Source organism: Anarrhichthys ocellatus, unplaced genomic scaffold (assembly GCF_004355925.1).
Source record: "Anarrhichthys ocellatus isolate YVR2014 unplaced genomic scaffold, GSC_Weel_1.0 scaffold4, whole genome shotgun sequence".
In the NCBI taxonomy this organism is placed as follows: Eukaryota; Metazoa; Chordata; class Actinopteri; order Perciformes; family Anarhichadidae; genus Anarrhichthys; species Anarrhichthys ocellatus.
This window is the reverse complement of record NW_022280034.1, coordinates 5,295,978-5,320,525: the sequence shown is the minus strand read 5'-3', so window position 1 is coordinate 5,320,525 and position 24,548 is coordinate 5,295,978. Positions and strand designations below refer to the sequence as shown.

General features: G+C 40.5%; 3 protein-coding genes across 3 annotated transcripts in view; 2 read left to right on the top strand and 1 right to left on the bottom strand.

Moving 5' to 3' along the window:
- The window catches only part of psme4b (proteasome activator subunit 4b), a 29,726-nt gene extending 22,009 nt beyond the window's left edge, over positions 1-7,717 (top strand). The window contains exons 40-47 of the mRNA XM_031843683.1: positions 231-362; positions 561-763; positions 2,061-2,146; positions 2,320-2,448; positions 3,383-3,538; positions 4,590-4,728; positions 4,917-5,050; positions 6,739-7,717. Of these exons, the coding sequence (XP_031699543.1) occupies positions 231-362; positions 561-763; positions 2,061-2,146; positions 2,320-2,448; positions 3,383-3,538; positions 4,590-4,728; positions 4,917-5,050; positions 6,739-6,873 (1,114 nt within the window). The 3' untranslated portion in view covers positions 6,874-7,717. The remainder of the gene's footprint in view (positions 1-230; positions 363-560; positions 764-2,060; positions 2,147-2,319; positions 2,449-3,382; positions 3,539-4,589; positions 4,729-4,916; positions 5,051-6,738) is intronic.
- chac2 (ChaC, cation transport regulator homolog 2 (E. coli)) lies at positions 7,508-12,811 on the bottom strand. The gene is made up of 3 exons (XM_031843682.1): positions 12,495-12,811; positions 10,896-10,931; positions 7,508-8,923 (listed from the first exon to the last, which is right to left on the bottom strand). Exons 1-3 carry the CDS (start codon positions 12,627-12,629, stop codon positions 8,549-8,551), a joined length of 546 nt encoding a protein of 181 aa, XP_031699542.1. The 5' UTR covers positions 12,630-12,811; the 3' UTR covers positions 7,508-8,548.
- Positions 12,812-20,465: 7,654 nt separating this feature from the next.
- The window catches only part of nrxn1a (neurexin 1a), a 61,542-nt gene continuing 57,459 nt past the window's right edge, over positions 20,466-24,548 (top strand). The window contains exon 1 of the mRNA XM_031844225.1: positions 20,466-20,560. The gene's annotated coding sequence lies outside the window, so the exon portion shown is untranslated. The remainder of the gene's footprint in view (positions 20,561-24,548) is intronic.

The window sequence follows — 24,548 nt, the reverse complement described above, 5'->3', positions numbered from 1 at the left end:
ATGTATGTGTGTGTGTGTGTGTGTGTGTGTGTGTGTGTGTGTGTGTGTGTGTGTGTGTGTGTGTGTGTGCATGAATAGCTTTACGCACAGAATATGTGTTTATGCCATCTACAGTATTTCTGAGGTTTGTGATTTCAGGCTGCAGTAGTAACCCAAGCTGACGTATGCTGAGCTGACGTGCTGCATTAACACGACAATGCTCCATCCCCCTCCCTCTCTGTCTCTGTCAGCTTGCTGTATGTGCTTCAGGGAGGTCTGGCCCAGCAGCAGTGGAGAGTCTCTGAACTGCTGCACAGGCTGCTGACTTACCTGGAGCCCAAACTCACCCAGGTGTATAAGAATGTCAGGGAGCGCATTGGAAGGTAACCTGGTGTTATCTCTTCTGGGTTACATAATGGTAGTTTAAATAGGTTAATCTAATTAGTTTGTGTGCGTTGTTTGGGCTGCTCAATTCTAAGCCTCTTTAGTAATCAGGTGTTCCCATTCTGTATTTGTGACTCTTTTCCTTTTCTTTCCTCTCCTCCCTCACTTCCCCTCTCTCTCTCTCTCTCTCTCTCCAGTGTCCTGACCTATATCTTCATGATAGACGTGGCCCTGCCCCACACCCGGCCCACCTCCTCCCCCCACGTGGCAGAGTTCGTCACTCGGGTCCTAGAGCGGCTCAAGCCCCTCACGTCGGAGCCGGAGATCCACAACCACGTCCACGAGGAGAACACCCAGGAGACGGACGAGCACACCCAGGCTGTCAAACTCCTCAAGACGGGTCAGCATGTGGATGCAAGCATGTAATGCGTGTGGTGGATGGAGATGGTGTAGAACGTGACCGTGGGAGAATTAATGACGAAGTAGACTGACACACTGACGATAGACGAAACAAGCTAAAAACTGTGATGCCGTTTTGATTTCACCTTTAAGTGTAGATGAAGGGGGATTTCAAGGCGGCGTGTTCAAGCCTTTCAAAAACAAAGTTATGGAAAGGAGTCTGACTCAATATTTGGGAGGGTGACTCTAATATTCACATTTGTATGGGCCACATAGTGTAGTCCTTTGTACTAGATTCTATTATTGATTTGGTTTTCCTCTCAGATACATTCTCCAATAACGGTTAAAGAAATTATTGTCCACTTTTTTTCAGCCATCTTTTTTCATTGTATTGTATTGAATAGTCAGCTCCCCCAGATTATAGAAACACATTTTTTTCATATATCAATTACCTTTGGTGGTATTCAGCTATGCAGAAAGTTGTTTTTAGTTTCCTCTTACATTTGTGCCTCCACACAAATACAGCCGAGGTGGACTTTCATCCTTGGTGCTTACAGCATTGAAATATCCCATTTACAAAATTCAATAGCAACATATCTTTCCAATAAGTGGTGGCAGCAGAAATCCCTGCTATTTTAAAACCTGGGCACATAAAATCAAAACTATGTGCATGGTTAGATACCACTAAAGGTACTGTAGGCAAGGCTGTAGCTACCATTGAAGACACAATTTGGTGGTTCTAGTAATCTGCTGGGAATAATAAATGATTTATTTGAATTTGACTACTTTTAGCTTAACAAAATGATGGCAGTGTTTTAAGTAAAATTCACAATAAAAATGTAAGCGAAAGTTAACTGAATAGATTAAATATGATATATATATATATATTTAGTGTTATTTTGCCACTCAAGGTCAAGCAGTAGGTTTGATTCTAACAGATAAAACAATATTTCTAAATTAAATTCATCAGTTTTGCAGCAGATTTTAGATCAAGATTTCTTATTTTAGTTTATTAGCCCCCGCTTCAGTTTTTCGTGGTGGTGTACCTGTTTACAAAAGACACATTTTTTTGTCTTGCATTGTTGCTCTTTCAGTTTCTGTTACTCCCCTAATCTCCATTATACAGATAAATATCTTGTTATGAAATTATCCAAATCATTAGATACCAAATCATGATAGATTGTGTTTTATTACCGGAGCAATGCGGTAAGGTCACAGCGCCAAGTCTGTTGTGTTTATTATTTGGCAGCAATCCAAAATATCCTCCGTGTGTGTGTTTGTCTGTGTGCCATTTGCAGTGTTGAAATGGTTGATGGCGAGCGCAGGGCGGACCTTTACCACTCCTGTTCAGCAGCAACTACAGCTCCTGCCTCTACTCTTCGAAGTAAAAACCACACACACACTCACACACGCAGGTCCCAGCGCAGCATTATTACCCACTCAATCTTACTTGCCCATTAAACTCAATTTCTCTCTTCATTTACTCAAAACGGTGCATAGCTCTGTGTCTTTCCTATCTCTCTCCATCTCTCTCTTTCTGTTTCTCTCTCCCTGCAGATTGCCCCGGTGGAGATTGATGAGAGCTACGATGAGATGAAGCAGGATGCTCGCACGTGTCTCTCGCTCATGTCCCAGGGCCTGCTGTATCCTGAGCACATCCCTCTGGTTCTGGCAGCGCTGGAAGAGGTAATATGCACAAACTCAAATACACACACACACACACACACACACACACACACACACTGCCCCACTTGCCTGCTGTCAGTGTTCATAGCCTAATTCTGCCCAAGGTGTTGTTAGCCTAAAAACAACCTGTGCTATTTTATTTTGCTTACTTTGTGTTGCTTACAGTTTTTCTCCTGTGAGTTTTGTATGCTGTTGAGACATTCTCAAATGCTATCAGAATATCTAACCATGGTGTCAGCAGTTCCATATTTCGTGGTAGACCGTGTGAGAACGCATTGCAACATTTTTGTGTTTCATCTTGACACCCTTTTTATCTTGTTGCAATCTCATGTCGTGTGCACAAATTATTTAAAGGGATAGATTGACATTTTGGCAAAAAACTAGAGGAGGAGGACAATATGAAGCTATAGAGCCAGCAGATGGTTGACTTAGCTTAGCATAAAGAATGGATGCAGAGGCAAACAGCTGGCCTGATAGTGAGGGTAAACATTATACCTGTTTACCATTACAATGTCACTGTAAGCATGTTAGCATACTCACAGATGCTAGCGTGACTGTAGACTCTTGGCTACCTGTTTCCAGTCTTTATGCCAGCATGTTAGCATTCTAACGTTAGCATTTAGCTCAAAGCACGGCTGCACCGAAGTACAGCCTCACAGAGCCGCCAGCATGGCTGTAGACATTTATTGTTGTTTTGCTCGAACTACTTTTCATTATTATATTATATGACAGGTGACAATAAAACTTAATGAACTGATACAAAATGACCATCCTGATCTCACAAGATAATAACTTGTGTACACATTCTATGAATCTTGTGTACACAACATATTAACTTGTGTCCCACACCATAATATTTTGTTTGCACAAGAAGCATGAAACTTAAAGATCTTTCTTTATTCTTTATCTCCCTTTCTGTCTCCCCTCCCTCTAGATGGCAGGCAACAGATCGTGGCATGCACGCTACTCAGTACTGACCTACCTCCAGATCATGGTTTTCTACAACTTGTTCATCCTGCTCAGTGTGCCTGCCGAGGTGCTCCACATTCGAAAGCTGGTGATGCAGCTGCTGCTTGATGAACAGCTCGAGGTAATGTATGCACAAAAAGGCAGCAAACACTGTTTTAAAACAGCCATTATCCCTCAGCGAGGTGTAATTGTCACAGGATTATAAATGGCCACTTATTGTCCCCAAGTTTCTCCTCACTAAATCTTAATCCCTCTTTTCTATTAACGGTTATTGCTTAAAAATAACCCTCTACCTCTCTGCTCAGCTCTTCATTTATTTTCCTGTTTTGGTGCCTTTCTCTTTATCTGTGGTATCAGAGATGTTGATAGAGCACCATGGCTGCCTTGCACTCCTTTGTAGCTAGTTGTTATTTAACTCATCTAAAAATAACATCATTAATCAATCTAATGCCCAAAATATAATTTGGCAAAGCATATATGTTTTGACTATTATCCAACTGTTAATTATCCATATCTATTTATCGAATGCAGTAACATTAAATACACTACCTGTGCACAGAATATAGAAGTATCTTCTAATATTGAGTTGCGTCATTTTTTGTGCATTAAATGTCCCGCTTGTCTCCGTGCTTTTAAACCCTTCTTTAACTTGTCTCTTTTCTATTGATCGGGATGTACAGATAGAAATCAATGAACATTAAGCTTCACCCGGGTTGTCTAACTTGCAAAAACTGTTGCTTCTCTCACTATTTTGTAAACTGTAAGTGTACAGCTGGTCAGTGTGTTGTCTTTGTATCATTGTCTATTTCAATGCATCAACCGTCACTCAGAGCTTATTCATAATGTATGCAAAGTGATGCAGGATGGCAGTGATGTTCAGCAAGTGAATTTCACCTCACCTCAACTCAGCATCCATCCCTCCCCCTCCTCCCTCTCCTCCCCCTCCTCCCCTGCTCATCTCTGTCCCGTGTACCTCGCTTTCCACCCGATCTTCTTGCGCTCGCTTCTTTTGATAAATTGTGCATGCGTTTCTCGCCCTAAAACTGCCTCGTGCTTTCCTTTATTTGTCTGTCCTGATCTTCACAGGTCTCTTTTTTTCTTTCTCTTTCCTTGCTGTCTCTCCCTCCATCCCTCTATCCCCCCCACCCCCTCCACTCTCCTTCTCCCTGTAGGTGAGGGACATGGCAGGCACCACCCTCAGTGGTTTACTGCAGTGCCAGTTCTTCCCTCTGGACTCCAGTCTGCAGACACAGCTCCAGACGCTGAGTCAGACTCGCCTCCCCAAGGCAAGAGGAGAGCTGGCCTCCACAGGTACACACACACACACACGCATTTACACACACATTTACGTGCACCTCACAATCATACAGTGAGGCAATCACAGTAATACTTGGCCTATTACTCATTCTTATCCCAGGGGAATTGTGAAACTTGAAATTCAAAGGCTCATTTTGTGTGTGTGGGTGTGTGTGTGTGGGTGTGTGTGTGTGTGTTCGCAGACTTAGTGCGGCGCCATGCCGGAGTGCTCGGCCTCAGTGCGTGCATCCTGTCGAGTCCCTACGATGTCCCAGACTGGATGCCTCAGATACTGATGGACCTGAGCAACCATCTCAACGACCCACAGCCTATAGAGGTACACACACACACACACACACACACACACACACACACACACGCATTAGTGTACACACACACCCGCATACAAACATCGAGCTCAACACAGTGTGAGCTGAAAGAATACAATTTCATTGTCCAATTGAGGAGAAAATTGTGTCTTTGGCCTTACTTCAGGCATGAAGAAGACATACAATGTAACCCGTAATGCAGAGTTTGAATAATACATTACACTGATGGGGAGCCAGTGATGATGATAATTTACTGCTTCTCCTGTTGCAAAATGAAAGAGATGAGAAAGAAAATACAATGGAATACAGTTAAAGATTATATTTGCGAGTAGATGAATTACCCAGTCTGTTACGGAAGCTTCTGAAAAGAATAATCGTTCTATATAAGAATGGTAGCAATAGATTTTGTGCAGAATAATAAGCATGTACTATCTTGGTTTCTTCAGGCAGACTGTAGTCTGTAATCTGCAGTCTAAATCAGCGTTGGTTGTCAGGCCACAGGCATCCCCTTCCTTTCTTCCTTCCTTCCCTCATTTTGTTTGAAGGCCATGATGTAAAATGAATGTACTCAATGTTTAAGTCATGAATACATCCATGTTTATGCTGATCATCCGTTTAATTCCCTGTTTTTGTGTCCTTGTTGAACCATGCTAACTTTTCCCTTTCAAACTTGTTTCTTTGGACTTTAAATAATTTCTACATTTAAATTGTTTTATGTGGCATTTTAGCATCAATAAATTATTACTACCTCATTAGTTTTTAATACATGTAAACAAATGCTGGAAACACTGTCAGCTGCTGTTAGTTTCTACGCTGCATGTTACATTGTGTTTCCCCAGATCAGCAAGTGGCAGCGCCGTTGTTTCTCCGCTCAAAAACAGGAACTATTTACTTTGCAAGTCATTAATCTGCCTTGTTCTAGTTCCACTGTTTAACGTGAGGGTGGCTCTCGTTGCAGGAACTGAAAGTGGCCGTTATCAAAGGCTGTTTTCAGTTGTGAACTTTTTTCGCCCCTGAATAAGGAAAGAAGCAACAGAAAGAGCTATCAACACGCTCTTTATTGCAGGAGTTTACTGCAGTGTTTCATGGAAACGTCCTCATTTTTAGAAGACAAACTTTAAATTATGCTTTTTTACTCCAGTGATGGAATATTATAGTTCTCCATGGCAAGAGCTCCACTCAAACTGTGGGGAGGCTGATATACTGTGAATACCTACAATGTTGTGTTATATTGTTAATACAATTAATAGTTAGATAGATACATTATTGATCACCAGGGGGAAATTTGGTAAACAATTTCTTGTCAAAACCAAATATTAGTTTGTTAATATAGTTAATATGAATAGTTGTATAAGTACATAAGTATTTCCAGCAAAATAATAGTTAAAGTATCAGAAGAAAAATGACCAATTATACAGAAAAATGCTCCTCTGTGGATGTTTTAATATCATATATTACATTAATTACTTTGTACTCTACTTTCAAATCAATCAACAATGCAACAAATGTTGTTTAAATAATATATAAAGTAACTACAGGTGTCAAATACATCTTGTGGAGTAAAAACTGCAATATTGTAGTATAAGTATACATGTATCACCTCCTGGTGTCTCGTAGATCTACATGTGTCATTCATTTGCAATGATGTTTATTTTCCCATGGTGTCGGTAATGACGATGATGTTTGTTGCTCCAAGATGACGGTGAAGAAGACCCTGTCGGAGTTCAGGCGCACTCACCACGATAACTGGCAGGAGCACCGGCAGTGCTTCACTGACGACCAGCTGCTCGTGCTCACAGACCTGCTGGTGTCGCCCTGCTACTACGCCTAGACGGCCAGCTGCCTTGCCGGGGTCCTCTACTGCACCCTAAAAGACTAACTACACCTTTTAACAGCGTTGTGGTCCTCTGTGCAGCCCGTTAAAAATAATACTGTAATAACATTGATGTTGTTGCAGCTGCCTCTGGAACTTCGCGTGCCGATGTTGGCCTTTAGTAAACCTGGCAGATAAGCAACCCTGGACGAAACTTTTTGAAATATTTAACTTACTTGGTGTATATATTTTTTCTCGCCAAGCAGCTCAACAGCCCCAAAGGTGGCCACTTTGAGATAATCACCCTTTAAGGGTATCTTTTGTTGCTGTTGTACAATATATTCAGCCACTCATTTGCCAGAAACCTCTATCTTTTCACATCACTATCTTCATTAAAGTATTTCACTCTTCCTACTTTCAAAAATATTTTTAAAGAACATGTAAAAAGTCAGAACTGTCCGTTAATTTACCAAATACAAGAAAATACTTCAGGCTCTAATAGTTCGTTGTAATGTAACACCTTTGAATCATACTGTTTCTAATACTGTATAATATATATGAATTAATATTGCTAAGCATTATGTAATTGATAAAATGTACATACACTTATAAAAGGTAATAAGATGTATAACTCGTAATATAATTGTATGATATTCCTATACAGGCTGCTGTGTTGTATTATACAATAGCTCAACACTGAGAATTGTTTCCTGTTGAATAAATACACTGCATCATTTGTAAAAGGAGATGTATTTTATTTTAGAGAGGAAGAACGAGTGTTTCATGCTGTGTGTGCCAGGGTCCACTGATCGTGTGAAAAACCTGCAGTTCATCTCCATACATTCATATCACATCAATGTCCAGAGCAGACTCTGTTCTGCACAGAGATCAAACGTAGCTGACAGTTTTTTGTTGTTATGTTGTACAGATGCTGCTACGAACCACAGCCAATAAACACTGGTAACTGTGTGTGTGTGTGTGTGTGTGTGTGTTGAAGTAAGACAGGGTCAGAGATAGAGCTGTCGCCCATGCATGCAGTGCCGTTGTCTTTGACATGTTCACTGTGCTGAGACGTACGCTGGCAGCATGAGAAGAAGCGTAGCTGTTAAGTACAATCCAGAATTAACGAGGTATACTTGTGTGGCTGTACACTGCGTGGAATGTGATTACAGTAGTGTGATGACGATCATATTACAACGAGAGATCGAGGATATATTTACCAAAGCAGGATCATCTGGAACTTTGGAAAGTTCTGGGTTCGTTGTATTGGCCCAAATGTTTCACCCAGCAGTGCACACATACATCACAAGATGGTTTTTATGTTTTAAAATTCATAAAAACAGACCAAATGTATAAGTGAATGTACAGTATACTCACTCAGCATATATTTATAATTCAAAACGTTCATTTGCTCTGTTCTATATTGTACAGAGAGTAAATTGACAAGTTTATCCAAAGCATATTTTGTTTGTTTGAATTACAGTACCATTATGTATTTTACTTTTTTTGGTTTTTTTTTAAGCAGCTTTCAATACACAATATTTTTAATGTTTTTTCCTGCATGAGACAAAATGGTGACATTAACTTGTAGTGTGACACTTGTAACAGACTTCATCAACATTGTCCATGCTTACCTTAAACCCTGAGACTATTTGATAAATCCATCATTGATCAAGTTCTATTAGTTATTTAATTAATCCGTTTGAGTGTGTATTCTTTCTCTCACTAAAGTTTCCAGAGAAAACAGATGTGTGTCTGAGTCCTCAGGCAGGATTGTCCTCACAGCATCAGCCAGCTCAAACAGGTACTCCGTGTTTTGCCCACTTGGACCGGTAGAGTCGACGATCTGATTGGCTATCTCCTCCAGAGGGGCGGGGCCGAGGTAGTCTGGATTGTCCTGAGAGCCGATGTAGAGCAGCATCTGGCCGGGCGGGGGGGACAGTGGTGGACGGGGGTGAAAGTTCACCGTGATGACCTGATAACCACCTTTTTCTCGGTAGTCGAGGTAACGCTTCACTTCCTGCTCCCGGCCCGTCGGCAGCTTGTAACCAACGCCCCAAACGCACCCCTTAAAAAAAAAAAACAAGGAAAGAAGAGAACGGATAGCTTGGCATCTGGATGGATGCAGAATTACAAGGCGGCAACCTCCGGTTCTGACTAGTGAGGTCAATGCAGAAAGGTGGCCAGCAGGGGGCGACTTCTTTTGGTTGCAAAGTCTACCAAACACCCGCCAACCGGATCACCACGCTGAAAGAAGCCTGCATCTGTACTCGACACTGCTAGCTCAACCTCGCACCACTTAGCTAGCTAACGTTACAGCTCAGCCGAGGAGGACGCCATTAATGTTTACATCTCACGTTGTCATGAGCACGAGCCTCTCGTCCCCTGAGTAAATGCCTGCTTCCTCCTGCACAGTGATAAGGTTGGTGGGTGTAGTTCCACAGAAAGAAAATAGTAGCTGCATGAAACGGCTAACTAGCTCCATTAAATAAGAGAGAAGAGAGACATCTCTACGGCCAATATCTCCAACACTCGGCAACTCACAATAAAAAACTATAGATTGATAAATAGCACTACATGTACGAGGGAAAATATGTATTTTTGATTTTGGCGTTAACTGTTAAAATAGAGTTGAAATGATTAGTCGATCGAATATTATTCAACAACAATCATTTGTCTGTTTTTTAAATGCCAAAAGCTCTCAGACTACAGCTTCTCAAATGTGAATATTTGCTGATTTTCTTAGTTCTCAATGATGGTAAATTAAATATCATTTGATATTTGACTGTTGCAAAAAATATGAACACCAACTTCAACTGGAGGAAACTGAGAAGCATTTTTCACTATTTCCTGACAATTCATAGACCAAGTTATTATTGAATGGTAAAGAAAAGAATCTGCAGAATAATAAATAATGAAAACAATCTTTAGTTACAGCCCTACCACTGTTTGTATCGACATGTTTATGATCCGTAGACCTGATAAGTAACCGTTTTAAGATACTCATCAGCATGTTTGCTAGACGCGCACCATGTTCTCGCTACATTACACACTCAGTGTCTCTCTATCGCTTTCCCATCAACTGCAACAGATTATCTCTCATCCAAGGTCAGAATACACTGTCGTCTCATTTGTTTCACTGTTTAAGATGCAATCTTCCTCTTCTGAGCAGTAGTACAGCACTCTCGTTCACCTTGTGTCTTTGTCTCACGTCATGCATGTACACCAATAAATGAAATATCCATAACACTGTGACAATCCACTGTTCCATGAAGAAAAACCAAATGCAAGTGATTGCAGCTTGAAAACTGTTCTACTAAGTGGAATTTCATTCACAAAATCTTGCTCTTGGCCTCTACGCTGCAAGATTTCTCTTAATTATTCTCAATAATACAGTAATAAATAACAAGGTGGGTGAATTATGACCATCAGGAGGGGATAATCTATTATCACTGTATTTGAATAACATGAGATATTGTTTGCTTTTCCCCTTAACGTAATTTGTCATCTAAAACAAACGTCACATTCATAGAAACTATGTCAAATTTAATTAATATCATGAAGATTTACAAGTCATTTAACAGGACACCTACTTATTAAAAATTGCAAATCTTTATGATAGGTTAGGTATTCATATTAAAGGGTGGATTGTTGTTTGTTTAAATGTTCTATTTGCATATATGATGTACATATATTGCAAATACTCTACGCATATTTAGGTCATTTGTTAATTTTAAAGGCAAACATTTGCTGGTTCCAGCTTCTCCAATGTGAGCATTTTCTGCAGTTTTCTTGCTTCATGTTGTTGTAAACGGGCTAAATTGGGTTTTTAGAGTGTTGGTTGGACAAAACAAGACATCTGAAGACGTCACCTTGGGGCGCTTACAAAGGAGGATGAACATCTTTCACTATTTTCCCAGACAGAACACTTAATCGAGAAAGTAATTGGCAAAGTAATAGACAGTGAAATTAATGGTTAGTTGCAGCGCTATTACAAAGTAATGTACGGCACCATTAGGTTTAGGAGGGGTATGTCTCACCTCAGGATCCTCCACCAGTGTCACCACCCGGCCCGGCTGTAAAGGACACAGACGGAGGAGACTTTAAAACATCAGCAGACACAGTAAAGCAACCAAGTAGGATTATAGTCATATTATCTTTAAAAACTACACTATACAAATGTCAACAAAACAGATTATCTTTTAAAGGAAAATGTTATAATAGAAGCTACAGAAGCATGTACACTGAAATGATTAACATGTAATGTTACATTCCCTTAATAATAGTCATAAATGTAAATAGTAAAGGGATAAACAATACAAAAATGGATGACTTGTGTGTCTAGCTAAACTAAATGGAAACAGTTTAGCTAGACACACAAGTGTCTGCTGATATCTTAAGTATTAATATACTTAAGATATTAATACTTAATATCTTAAGTATTAAGTTGCTTTAGTAACTTAATACTTAAGATAGCAGCAGTGTTACAAGAGATATTTATAATTTATAATATCTTGTTTATACATTTTTTAAAGTTTCTAATTTATAATATCTATTTATAATAGATAGATTTGCCCCATTTGTCAAAGCAACTCTTGAGCCCACAGACCTGGCAACCTTGCACTGCGGTCAAGTCAGCAGACACTCAGATCTCCGTGGTCAACTCAGCAGACACTTAAATTGTAGTGCACATATACGCTGAAACTTACTTTGAAATATCTCCTAATTAGGACAGTAAAAATATATAATTTTCAGTATGGGTGGAGTCAACGATGTCCTCAACACATACATATCAGTCATTGTCTGGACTTATTGAGAAAATACTTTTTATAGCACCTCAAATATTCAGTTATTAGACGTTTTCTCAGTTCAAATGTATGACTTTTACTTTGAAATATCTCTTAATTGGTAGAGTAAAAATGTCTAATTTTCAGTGTGGGTGGAGTCAACGATGTCCTCAACACATACATGTCAGTCATTGTCTGGAATTATTGAGAAAAATATTTTTGTAGCACCTTAAATATTGTGATATTACCCATTTTTGTCCTGAACATATATGCATTAGTCGTTGTGTGGAATTATTGAGAAAAACATTTTTATAGCACCTTAAAAATTTAAAAAATATGCCATTTGAAGATACAAATTCAGTTCAGAGTTTTTGCTTCGTAAAATATCTTAATTGACCATCAGTCAGGTATTATTAACTTCCAGCAACCCTCAAATAAAGGAATAAAGACACTTTACGCACAATTTAGGTGTATTTTCCCTTTAACTCAGGAGATGCAGGTAGCATGTTTTATAATTAATGTGAATATAATTCATTTAATCTCATTTCATTATGCAATATGTATACTTTGTTGGCATCTTATTCTGGAAACCGGATGTTCGTCTGTAGAAAACCGGAAGTTGTCTCACGTTAATCTTTCCGCTAACTTTGCAAAGTTATTCGCTCGCTCCCGATCTGTGCCGTTTGGTTGCGTTTACCGTAAATTTCAGCGTATATGTGCACTACAATTTAAGTGTCTGCTGAGTTGACCACGGAGATCTGAGTGTCTGCTGACTTGACCGCAGTAACCTTGCCTCAGTTACTGCTACCATTAGCTGTGACGTTACCTGTCCCAAAATTAACGGTCACTCACCTTACCAGGTACACCCCGGTGGTCGGTGCTGCCCTGCCAAAACCGGCGGCTGAAGCCTTTTACGTAGCCGACTCTTTTTTCCTCATAAGGAAAGTCCACTTTCCATATAAGAGACCCGTAACCGAAAACCCACATGATAGGATAGGACGTTAAGCTAGTTACCCTGACAGTGAGAAGGACGGTTTAAAACTGATTTAAATGACGACGGTTGAGTCTGAGAGCCGTTTCATATTAACAGATGACGTGTACACCTGCAACGGTGTAAACTGTACTTTACCGCGGTAGTAACACGCGCTCATTTCAATTCTTCCCCAGTACTAAACTGTCAAGTCATCTGGATGACGTAACTACATGTACTTCCGGTCAACGATTTTCAGTATAAATTGATTGATAGATTCCGATCACATTGGACATATTTTGATAACGTTAACAAATAGAGGAATTATCAGCAGCTAATCGTCATACAATATTGCTTTTTTATAGTATTTTTGTTGTTTTCACTCTGTGTCGTATCACTATAGGCGTAACTTTAAGGAGCCTTTCACTTTTATTTTGAAGGCAATCAGCCATTCCGGATGTTTCCATCTATTTCAGTATAAAAGTCTAATGGACCGGACAAAGCGATCAACGCCAACTACAACGAATATACTTGTATTTCTCCACCCCATTCAGAAATAGTTTTGTGCCTTTTTAAAATTATTAATTGTCATGACATCTCAGGTTTGAAAAACGCACGAAAAACTTAAATATTGTCAAATTTGAATATTCTGTCCAATCTGTCGAGAAACGTTGAATTAAGTTTTTTCGTTGAAAAATGTGGAATAAAAATAAAGATTAAAAAGTGGATGCACATTTCCCTTTTTGAATGCTTCCAGGATTCCCATCCAATGACACATTAAACAAATTATAAATGTGTTTATGTGACCTTGTTCTCTTGTAGAAAAAAGGAAGCGATGTTATATTTGTTTTAATGATCTGAATGACCATTGGTTAATGTGTTCAGAGATCCTAGAGCTTATTGTAGGCTACCTTTCACATGCACCAATTCATCTATTTTCAATAAATGTCCATTTGTGCTTTTGCATTTGTTAAAACATGAACGGACCAAAAAAAGAAGGAATATGGGCTTCAGTCCTGACACCAGGGGGTGCTGAGTTTCTATTTCCCTTCGTGCTTCATTGTGTGTTCTGCCAAATAGCATGCTCCTCTTGCATGTCGTGTGAGCACTGATTCAGAACCAAACAAAGTGGACAGCCACAGTCTGGCCTGTAATGTTTGCTCCATGTACAGCAGCCTTGCTCATTCCCCTGCCTCTGAGAGGAGCTAGTCAGCAAACATTTCATGTAACTTACCAGCCTTGCGTTTGAAGCAGCAGATCTGTGGTTGTAATCCACAACTGGGCTGGAAAATGCTGCTGAGGAGACATCTGCCATAAAGACACCAGAACCAAACCTGCTGCAGTGGAGCTGCTCACTAAAGATCAGCACTCAGGTGGGAATGTGTGTAATCTGTATGAAGCATACATAAAAAAAATTATCTCATAGCACTTCCCGTGATTTAAAGCAGTTAAATGTAGCTCTTTCAAGTAGTTCATGATCCCTGCAGTGCAAATGATGAGCCTTTTATATTAACTATAAACCTCTACAGAGCTACGCAGAAGGGTACTTACTGGCTAAATCCTGCTCCAAATATCTTAAACCGCATGCACATATAATTGTTATCTCATTTGTTTGTGGATCAACACCACAAAAAGCTTACAAACTGTCCCGTGGGCTCACCTTGTGTGCACTATTTGTCTTTGACAGGAACTCATTTGTGGGAAAAATATTTTATTTAGTCTTTCTTTCTGGCATAAATCTTCATTATGATGACAGCATAGACATTTCAGGAAATATAAACAGTCCCCTTTACCGCCTGTTTGTTGTCTAAGAAAATAGATATTTTGCATGATGCAAAATATGTTTTATTTCCCTTCTTTAAAGAAACACACAGAATGTGTCTGCACTAGGTGCATTTGGCAAATTTGTTATCTCTTGTTTGGAAGATAAAAAACAAAGGTGTCACAGTAAATATGAAGATAAGTCAGGAGGAATGAATGTGAATAAAATTTACTGGAAAAAATTGTGTGAGAGAGAAAAACATTATATTTTAAACACCGAAGCTTTCAAATTCTAATATCGAACATAAGCAATTACCTGTCTTCAAAAATCCACATTAAATCTACTGTAATCCACTCTTTATTCTTGATGTTATCAAAAGAGTCACTTTATCAACATGATAATCAAACTAAATCAAATATGTAATTATTCCAAAACAATTCATCTGTGCTGGTACGCTAGCTTTTCACTCATGTCTTCCTCCATCAGCGTTTTTCTCCCATTGTCCAAACATGTTACATTAACTGGAATTTATTCTCATCTTTTCCCTGTGCTGCACCTCTTTGTGTTCCTTCTCCAACTCCAGAGCATTTGTTAAACCTTCTTGGCGTCCTTCTGCACAGTCTTCTGTTTATTCATTGGGGAGGTGACCAAGAAAGAGACGCACTTCACCATTTTGTTCTTTATTCAAGTCTATTTTAGTGGCTTCTGTTTAGAAAATCTGCATTTCACTTCAAAACATCTCGTTTGATATTTAAAGGGATACTCCACCATTTTTTACACATCAAAGCCAGTTTATTTGACGTGATAAGCAGTACCGTACACAGACTTTGACGTTGGTTTCTTTTATCCATGACTGCAGTTGTTTCCTAATGTAATCAAGTTAATACTGTAATCATGACAACAAACGTCCCCTTACCTTAACAAAGTAGTTATATTAACCCAAAGCATGATCTGTCCATGATGCAAACCCAGTTGTTTTTGTGCCCGAAGCTAAGCACACCTTATCCATAGTGGTCTAACGTCAGAAAACGTTTTTGTTTTTTTTGTTGTTTTTTTTTTGTGTCAGGCAACGACCAACAATGTATTTTGTTGTGGTTTGAGTTCAAATAAGTTGGTTTGTTACACAAAATGACTATGTTTGTTACGTAACTTACGGAGGTGGTATTAATTAAGTATCACAAAGAACTTAGGTAACAAAAGTAAAGAACAATATGTCAACATTAACTTTTGGTTTCACGCAAAACATGTACAGCAGTCTCCTGGGTGAAAGTCCTGTTTTTGACCCATCTATCACTTTCCTCCCTACGCAGACTTTGTCGCTCTTAACATTACATCCTCTGTTAAGTTTCTTAGCAGCAGCCCTGCATGTCCTGGCTCATGATAGCCTGGGTTTAATTAAAATTACAGTGCATTACTTTTTATAGGTATAAGTATGAACAGTGAATGAGAACAGCCTGACTAGGGAATAAAAATCAGGATATCTCAGTCGCTTATGCACCAATTTTTCAATCTGTTGGTCCTCTCATCGTTATGGAAGAACAATACTAAATTTAAGTGTGTCCCTAAGACGAGTTACACTCCCCATGTCTGTTTTCTCTGAGTGGCTTTTCTTGTTGTATTTCTTTCTCTTTTTCTTTTTAACCCAGTTACATTATGCATTGCTGAATGGAGCTGCCAACATCCAGAACACCTTTGTTCTGTTCAAGTTTGTTTGTTGCAGCCAAGGTTGAAGGCTACATAAGAGGTTCAGACTGGCCAGCCATCATTTAATTCACTGTTATTGCTCATAGTGATATTACCACCAGTCGCTTTCTATCAGCCTTGTAAAATGTCTACATGGTCGTTATCTCCTTAACCTGCTCTTTGAAACGACATTTCTTCAGTTAGCAGAACTTATTTTTTCCTATACAACAACCTGGATTATTGTCTAAGTAACCTCCGATTTTTAGTTGTGCTCCTGCAGCGGTCGAGGTCTACAAAACCCATCCAAAGGTCTCCTCCATACTGACTCACTCTAGCTGCAGTGGTTGCACACACAAAAAAGGCTTTTGAACTTGTGACTCCATCTCAGCAGCACATAGTGAGGAATTAAGCGGCCGAGTCATAACAGTCCTCTATATGTAGAGAGCAGAGTTGAGTGGGCCATATTTGGCTCTGAGGCCTCAGACTGTTTGATCCTGAACTGCTCATATGACTCCGGAGATTTCTCTCTCAGGCTCACATACAGCCTCGGCGAAAGCAGCCACATCTATCAGCACTGTTGTACTTGCCTGAGCGTGTGATTCAATTTTGGGTATAGCAACTAATAATGATGATGTGAAGGACTGTAAGATAAGAAATTAATTATTAGCAAGTCAATATTATCTATTTTGACTCCGTTTTTACACTGAGACGGCAAAAACCTCATCTGTAAAAATGTTGGACCAGCACAAGCATTGACTAATTACAATAACAGAATGAGAATCATGTTCACTTTGGCATGACTGATATTCGCCTCTTCAAACAAGATGTAATAATAGAAATGATGATAAAATAGAAGGTTTCCTAGATGATAAATGCCTATGTCTTAGCAGCAACAAAGGCCGAACAGTTGGAGTAGGTTTCTGCCAAAAAAAATCCTCTCAAGACAAAAGCCAGCACATGCCTTGGAAAAGGTCTTTTGACTGAGATGGTGACAATAAAATCAAGGAAGTAAAGGCAATGTAGACTCTTCTATATTGTTTGGGCTTTTTTACACCTAAATCAGATTACTGCTGATCTTAATTTGTTTTAATAATGAACCACGGGCTACTTTTCCTCATTGACTGATAACAAAATAGTTGCCTGAAACCTCTGTCAGCAATGCACTTAAACATCACTCTCTTTTCCTCATTAAATTTATAACTTAGATAAATTAAATTGGAGTCATTGACACCTTTTGCAAATTGTGTCCAATTATTCAACACATATTCTTACTTCATGTAGTGAGTAACTACAAAGATATATTCCTCACTTGGAACTGACATCGCTGAAGGGATTTGAGATTTTTTTCCCCCAAAATTGGTATAAATAAGGCTTAAGTCCAGTCACTGCAATGGGAACTAATACTCTAAAGCTTCCTCAAGCTTAACCAAAGTCCATAACAAAGTCTCTAACTTTATCAGCATGTTTGAGTGAGAACCATGAAGTGTTATAGGAGACTGATCAGAAGAGACTTCCTTTGGTATTTATTGGCTGCAGGATTGCCCAGTTTAAAATGATCCACCTTAAGAATAGCATAATAGGTATCAGAATGTGACCCACGGGATGTGTGAGATGTAAAGTATAAATCTTTAATCTTAAATATGAAAAAAGTAACAATCACACCAGTCAAGTCATTAGAATTCATCCTCTGAGCACCATGGGTATTTGTACCAAGTGTCATGCCAATACATTTGATAGTTTTTGAGGTATTTTAGTCTGTAATAGAGTGGTGGACCGACCAAATGACAGGCTGACGTTGCCATACGTACAGTAGAGCCGCACTGCAGCAACAGTAATGACTATTCAGGCACAATTTTTCGGTAGAAACTAAAGTCTTTACACTGTGTTGGCACAGTTTTTGGATTGGAAATAGAACAGCCTTGAGTCTTAAGTTCAAGAGCAGAGATGAGTCAAAGCCAGAGCTGGTGGACAGCTGACTGAGTCAAAATGGAGTCAGGGCTAAAGTGGAGTCATGGCCATATCAGAGCAGAGCCGGTGTTGGCGCCAATCTGGCCAATGAGCCACTGAGGAGATGGAGCTGAGATTGAGCCAGAAACATTTTGAGCAAAGCTGGAGCTGATTCCCATCCTGGAGATGAGTAGGAGTTGATGTCGGAGAGGGAGTCTCGCTTTTACAGAGGAAGCAGGAGCTGATGACGAAGAAGATGATGAGCGGAGTCTGAGTTGCGTCAGAGTGGAACCAACCGGATAATTGCTGGAGAGGAGCCAGCGTATAAAGCTGCCGGAGTTTGCACTGGAGTCAGGGAGAGAACTGGAGTGAGGAAGGAGAGATGAGATGAAGAGGTGTAAAAGACTGGGGATTCATGACTTTTCTTTCTTTCTTGCTCCATTTGATTCCTTTTCTGATATTAAAGATGTGTTGAATTTAGAGGCAGAGAACAGTGTGAAGCTGACGGGGAAAAAATGGAGCTGTCAGTGAATATGTTGAGCTTGGCAGGTGAAGAGGACTGATTTGTGATAATGAAAAGGAGTCTGTCACTCTGGCTGGAGACAGAACATTTTGCTCTGGACACTTGACAGACTCACTGGCTGCTGGTTGCCACAGAAAAGAACATTTTCTTACTCTCTGCTGTAAATGTTGTCATCTGCCGTTCTTATTCTGACCTTAAGCCTTATTTCAAAGCTTAAAAGCTAACCAGTCATTACTATAATTTTCAAATGAAGTCATTTCCTGTAGTGAATTACCTTGAGGCATCATGAATGACAGTTTCGTCCTTTTGTCCTCCTCCATCAAAGCATATCGTCTTGTCCACCCCCACCCATGTTCAATTAAAGCCATTTTTCAAAAAAGAATATACGTTGGTTTCTCTTTGTTGATATTTTTCTCAGCTATTCCCTTTCTCAAATGAATTCCCCTATAAAGTTCTTTCCCACCTCCAAATGACGATCCATGTTAGCATGTTTCTTGAACATTTTGTACAGACATTCATGGTTCCCAGAGGATGGATCCTCATGACTTTGGTAATCCACTGACTTTTCCTTTTTTGCCAGAAGCAGGTCAAAGCTTTCATCCTCCCTGTGAAACATCTCAATGTCTACCGGATTGATTGGCACAGAATTTGGTGCAGACATTCATGTCCCCCTCAGGATGAATTGTAATGACTTTGATCCTGCAACTCTTCATCTCGCTCCAGAATCAGGTCAAAATATTAATTTGTCCATGAAGTCTTTTTCATCCTAACATCTTGCTTTCTTTTAGCCCTTTTACAGATGACCCGTTCTTCTTTCTCTGCGGCAGCCTTCTGAGGAGCCTCATTTCATTTTGTACTTTTCTTACAAATATAAGTCTGAGAAAAGAGATAATGCAAAAAGTGATGTCTGAAAAAGAAGTCAAGAAAATGGTGCATGTACTAGTGATAACACTTTAACACAGAGCACATGATGAACACAATGACATGACGTTCATCTCTGAAAGGAAAGATAGGAAGCAGCTTAGAGTTCGCCGTATGTCACTCAGAAATGGATCATAGGTTATAATGTATAAAATGTGTCAACCTAAATCAGAGCCCATCCAGAAAGGTGTTATAGCAGACTGAGGAAATTAAGTCTTGTTCAATTATCAAGGCCTTTGAGTTATTTATAGCAATCGGTGACTACAATGAAGAAAAACAGATTTTCACTGATTTAACTACTGAATATAGTATGGTTTGAAGTGTTGATCATGCGTTCTCCAATCAGTTGATTGTAACAAAAACATGTCACTTACAGGGCTGCTGATTGAATGTAGGAGACACTATCACTCAGAGAAACGTTTGAAATGTTACGCTTTTTCGCTGTCTTTCTGAGCGTCAGCCTTTATGTTGAATATCAAGATGGAAATTTAAAGGCAAAATAGTTGCATACGAATAAAAGCATTAAGACATGTCTTAAAAAATGCACAAAACGCATCACTGAACCTGACATTATCTATGTCATTTTTTTACTCTAAAGTATTTTGACACATTTTGACATTTCCATTATCTGTAAATGGAAATGCATCCATTTTACACCACCACCTTGGTATTACCATTTATAGACTCCCTTTCTTTCAACCCACCATCTCCTCTTTTGTTTCATTGTGTTGTGACAGCGTACGTAATAAGTGCTGAAGTGGAGGCACAAATGGAAGGGAACCAGTTTGTAGCTGGCGGTGATGAGGTGGCCATGACTGTGTGATGGGTCAGATTGGAAATTTAGCCAGGCCACTAGGGGAGGTAATTGTTTTCCAGGGATGGCAAGGGTTACATGGGAAAGCTAAAGGAAGAAAGAGGGAATGAGGCTGGAGACTGGAGAGGGAGGGCATGAGTGGGAAATCAACATAAAGAGCCATCTTCTCTTCCTCCTCCTCCTCCTGTCATTTGTATCACTCTGTCCCTCCTCCTTCTCTCCTCCCGTTACTTGTCCTTATCAGATAAGCGAGGACGTCTTCTTTCTAAAGGTGCTACTAGACATCTGCAATAACTATGTGAGTATTCATGTGTGTGCCTGTTTCTTTGTGTGTGAGTGTGTGTGTGTGTGTGTGTGTGTGTGTGTGTGTGTGTGTGTTTTCATGACAGTTATGGGAGCTTGTCATCGTGCTCCTCTAGATCAATGGAGCGCAGTTGCCTAGCAACCTGCTGATAGGGAGGGAGGAGGCAGGGGAGAGAGAGGGAGAGAGGCATAAGATTAGAGAAAAGAGGTCTAGAGAGGGAAGGGAAGAAGGAAGAGAAGTGGGTGAGATCAACAGTAAAGAATGCTGTGGTTGGATGACAGGAAATAAGACAGCAGAGCTTAGTGTGTTGAATCTGTCTTTGTGTGCAGGGAGGAGGGGGAAGAGGAGGGAGGTGGTATGTGTGAATGCATGAATTGTGCATAATGTGTGTGAGTGTGTGCAGCAGTAGTTTTGGACTGATGAGTTGATGTTGATACTATCAAGCTGAAATAGAACATCAAAGCCTTACCACGGTGATGCCATCAGCACACTCTCTCTCTTATTTAGCTGCTGATTTAATTATCTTTATCTTAAAGGGGAACAAAGTGGTTAAACGCACTGCATTGGGAGAGAGCGGCGGTAGAGATAAACAGCGGGGAATGAGCGGGAGGGGGGGGGGCGAACTTGGAGGGGGATGAATTTGGACAGGAGGAAATGAGGAGAGGGCGTGAAGAAAGAGAAGGGAGGAGAGCAAGGACGAGGCGAATGAAACGAGAGCGAAAGAGAGATGGATGGAAAGAGGGTCTGATGATCAGGTGTTGGTTGGCCTCACGCGACAAGCACACATATGCTCCAGATCGCCTGCGATATTTACACAGGCTCCCTCTCTCTGCCGGGAGGAGGAGACGGAGACGGAGGGGGTGTGAAGGGAGGATGGGGTGTCATTATAAACTAAAAAAAAAGGAGGGAGGGATGGAGAGACAGAGGAATAGCTGTACATCCCAGAGGTATACTCTGACTGCGTTAGAATAACATGTGGAGGCAGAGTGGCTGTTAAACTTTATGGAGGATTGAAAATGGACAATTAGCATCTCAACGATCTCACTGTCACCTGGAACCTTCTCCCACGTTGTCATAGAAACCCTGCTCTCCCTGCTTACACTTCCTAATTCATGCTCCCCTTCACTGCATTGGCCTGAGACAGCATACCTGCACACACACACACACACACACACATATGGTACACTTTGTGTGTGAAATCAATACAAACTACATTTTGTGTGCTCCTGGTCGGGGGCTGTTTTTCATTAATGCTACAGCAAGCAGTGATGATCCAGACAGTAGAGCACAGCCAACTTTGTGGACAGTTTTGGGAAGAGCCTTTCCTGTTTCAATGTGACAAAGCCATTGTGCACAAAGCAAGGTCCATAAAGAACTGGTTTTCCAAGTGTGGAAGAAGTTGACTGGCCTACACAGATCCTTGACTTCAACCCCATCCATCATCTGTAGAAATGAACTGGAACACTGACTGCGAGCTTTATCACCCAACATCTGCACTCAACCTGTCCAACGGAAGCGACGTCTGCAAGCTAGTTCAGGCAGCCAACTCAAGCTGCACTGCCACATACACACGAGACCAGCCTCATCCTCCACATCATCTACCAAATTCCAATTCGGCAGTCTAATTAAGCCCCGACAAAATTCCCATCTCTCGCTCTGTATTGTCAATGGCGCTGCTCACGCCCATGGTTTTGGAATTGGATCTTCAACAACAAGCCTTTTTTTCCCAGCAGACATGTTGTATTTGCACAGACTTTGTGTTACTAATAACAGTAATGATGGCTGAAATGTAAGGGTACCAGTGAGCCAGCATATACAATACCAGCACCCTGAATGGAGTTCAGCCATCCTTCATTTTGTTATTCAATATGTCTTCCATGATTAAAGCCGATCCTGTAGACACTTTTGCAGCCTGCCTGCATGCGCATGTTGGTAACAGAGGTGGCGTTTTGCCCTAGCCATCCAGACGAGTTAGCAAGCTTTAAACATTGAATTAAAACTAATAACAGCATGAAGATATCTGGTTGTTGCGTGTTTTGGTGTCAGAATCGATATTCCAACAGTTGCTTTAAGTTCTACAGGATTCCGAGAAAGAGGTGTTTCAGTTTAACGAGTGACCGTGTTAACTGGTGACTTTCAACCGAAGATGTCCAGGGTTGATTGTACAAACTTCTGTAAATGGTTGGTGTGGATAATAAACACAGATGAGTGTGTATTTTAAATTGATAGAAGGCTTTTACGAGGACGCCTTCATGTTCTGTGCGTGTTTTCAACAGCTGCCAGAGTCACCAGTTGACACGGCCACTCTTTAAACTGAAACACTGCCGGTGTCATTGGCTCAAAGCTGTTAAACGTGTTGACTACCAATGAAATGATCAAACATGCTGGTGTTTGTAGCACAGATTTAAAAGCTCAATAAACTCAAAACTCTGAGTCAATGTCAGGGTATTCGATGTTCTGTACATGACCACAAATAATGTATTTTAAGCATACATGTATATAACTGGCCGCTAATTAATTCTACCCACTCACTACTAGCACACAGATCTGGACCGTTGTATTGTTTAGGTTGCATTCGTGATATTTGTTGGTTATTATCATCATCATTTACAAACTGTAAAAGGGTCTATATTACTATAGTGTTTGGGTGTCTGCATAATTTTGGCCATAAAAATAATGAAATCCCATTGTGGTTTCCTCGTGATGTTTGGGCGTGTGCACTACACAGTAAATGTGATCAGATATGCAGATGTTTCAATTAAATTTGATCCCTTCCCTCGCCCCTGTGAGGTGCACGTGAGGTCCATGTAGCTTCAGGTATTAGGGTGCTCGAGTGTTCTCCGCGTGTGCTGTGCAGTTATCATTGACATTTTCGAGGGCCACAAGATCAAAGGTTAAAGGTGAAAGGCGACGATGTGTTCCTTGTTACTGGTTTCCTGGTTTATTAGCCGCTCTAAAAGTCTGTTCCACTGCACAAAACTGCTCTGACCCTTGACTCCTTTACTGTAGGGCATGCGAAGCCGCGGGGCTGAAAGTGACTGCGTAGCCATGACTACCCGTAGCTGCTCGTAGGTCAAGATTTATGGTCACTCTTATGCGCATAGACACACTCGAAGCTCGGCACACGCACACACACACATAGAGGTGAATCAGTGGTGTGAGGGCTAATGAACTATGGATCTTGAGTTGTTTTTTTTGCCATTTGGCCACATTGAGCACGCTCACCTCTCACACACACATTCTCTCCTGTCATTCAAACCTCTTCACCCACACTCACACAGACAGTCTGACCAGCTTTGTTTGGCTCTTGTCGGTCACTCTCCATCTGCTGGTCAGATGATCAATGCTAATGCCTGTTGAGAGTTCTAATGACACACAGATCTATACCCAGATGGACTGCGCGTTTTGCTCTTGTGCCCACGCACGTGTGTGAGCGTCCATGTGTGCATGTTTGTGCACATGAGCTAATGTTATTTGTGTTCAGAAATTGCAATTCTTTGATGAGGACAGCTCAGTGCTATTGTTATAAATGAGAGTAAGATTGCAGGGAGGTGACCTCTCCTACCTCACACACACAGACACACACACACACACGTATACACACATGCGCACATGGCTGTTTGCACTATTGGCAAGTGGAATTAGTAAATGTATGAGCTACACAGAAACTCATTACAACACGATTAGAGACAAACCTCCTATTTAATCTCATTTAGAAAAGGGTGGTTGCCTGTCAAATGCACTCACGCACACACACACTAACTCACTTATGCGCATGCACGGATACACACACGCTGTACTTTCACAAAGACCAACATCTCTCTATGAATGAAATCAGGGGTGTCTGACTCATAAGTTGATAGCCTTATATAATCATATGCTCACACCACTGTGGAAGTATGCTGTTTAAAATGACACAGTATGTTTTCCACATGCATATAAATTTATCCACATGTGGCACCTCGACTCCCCCCCCCCCCCC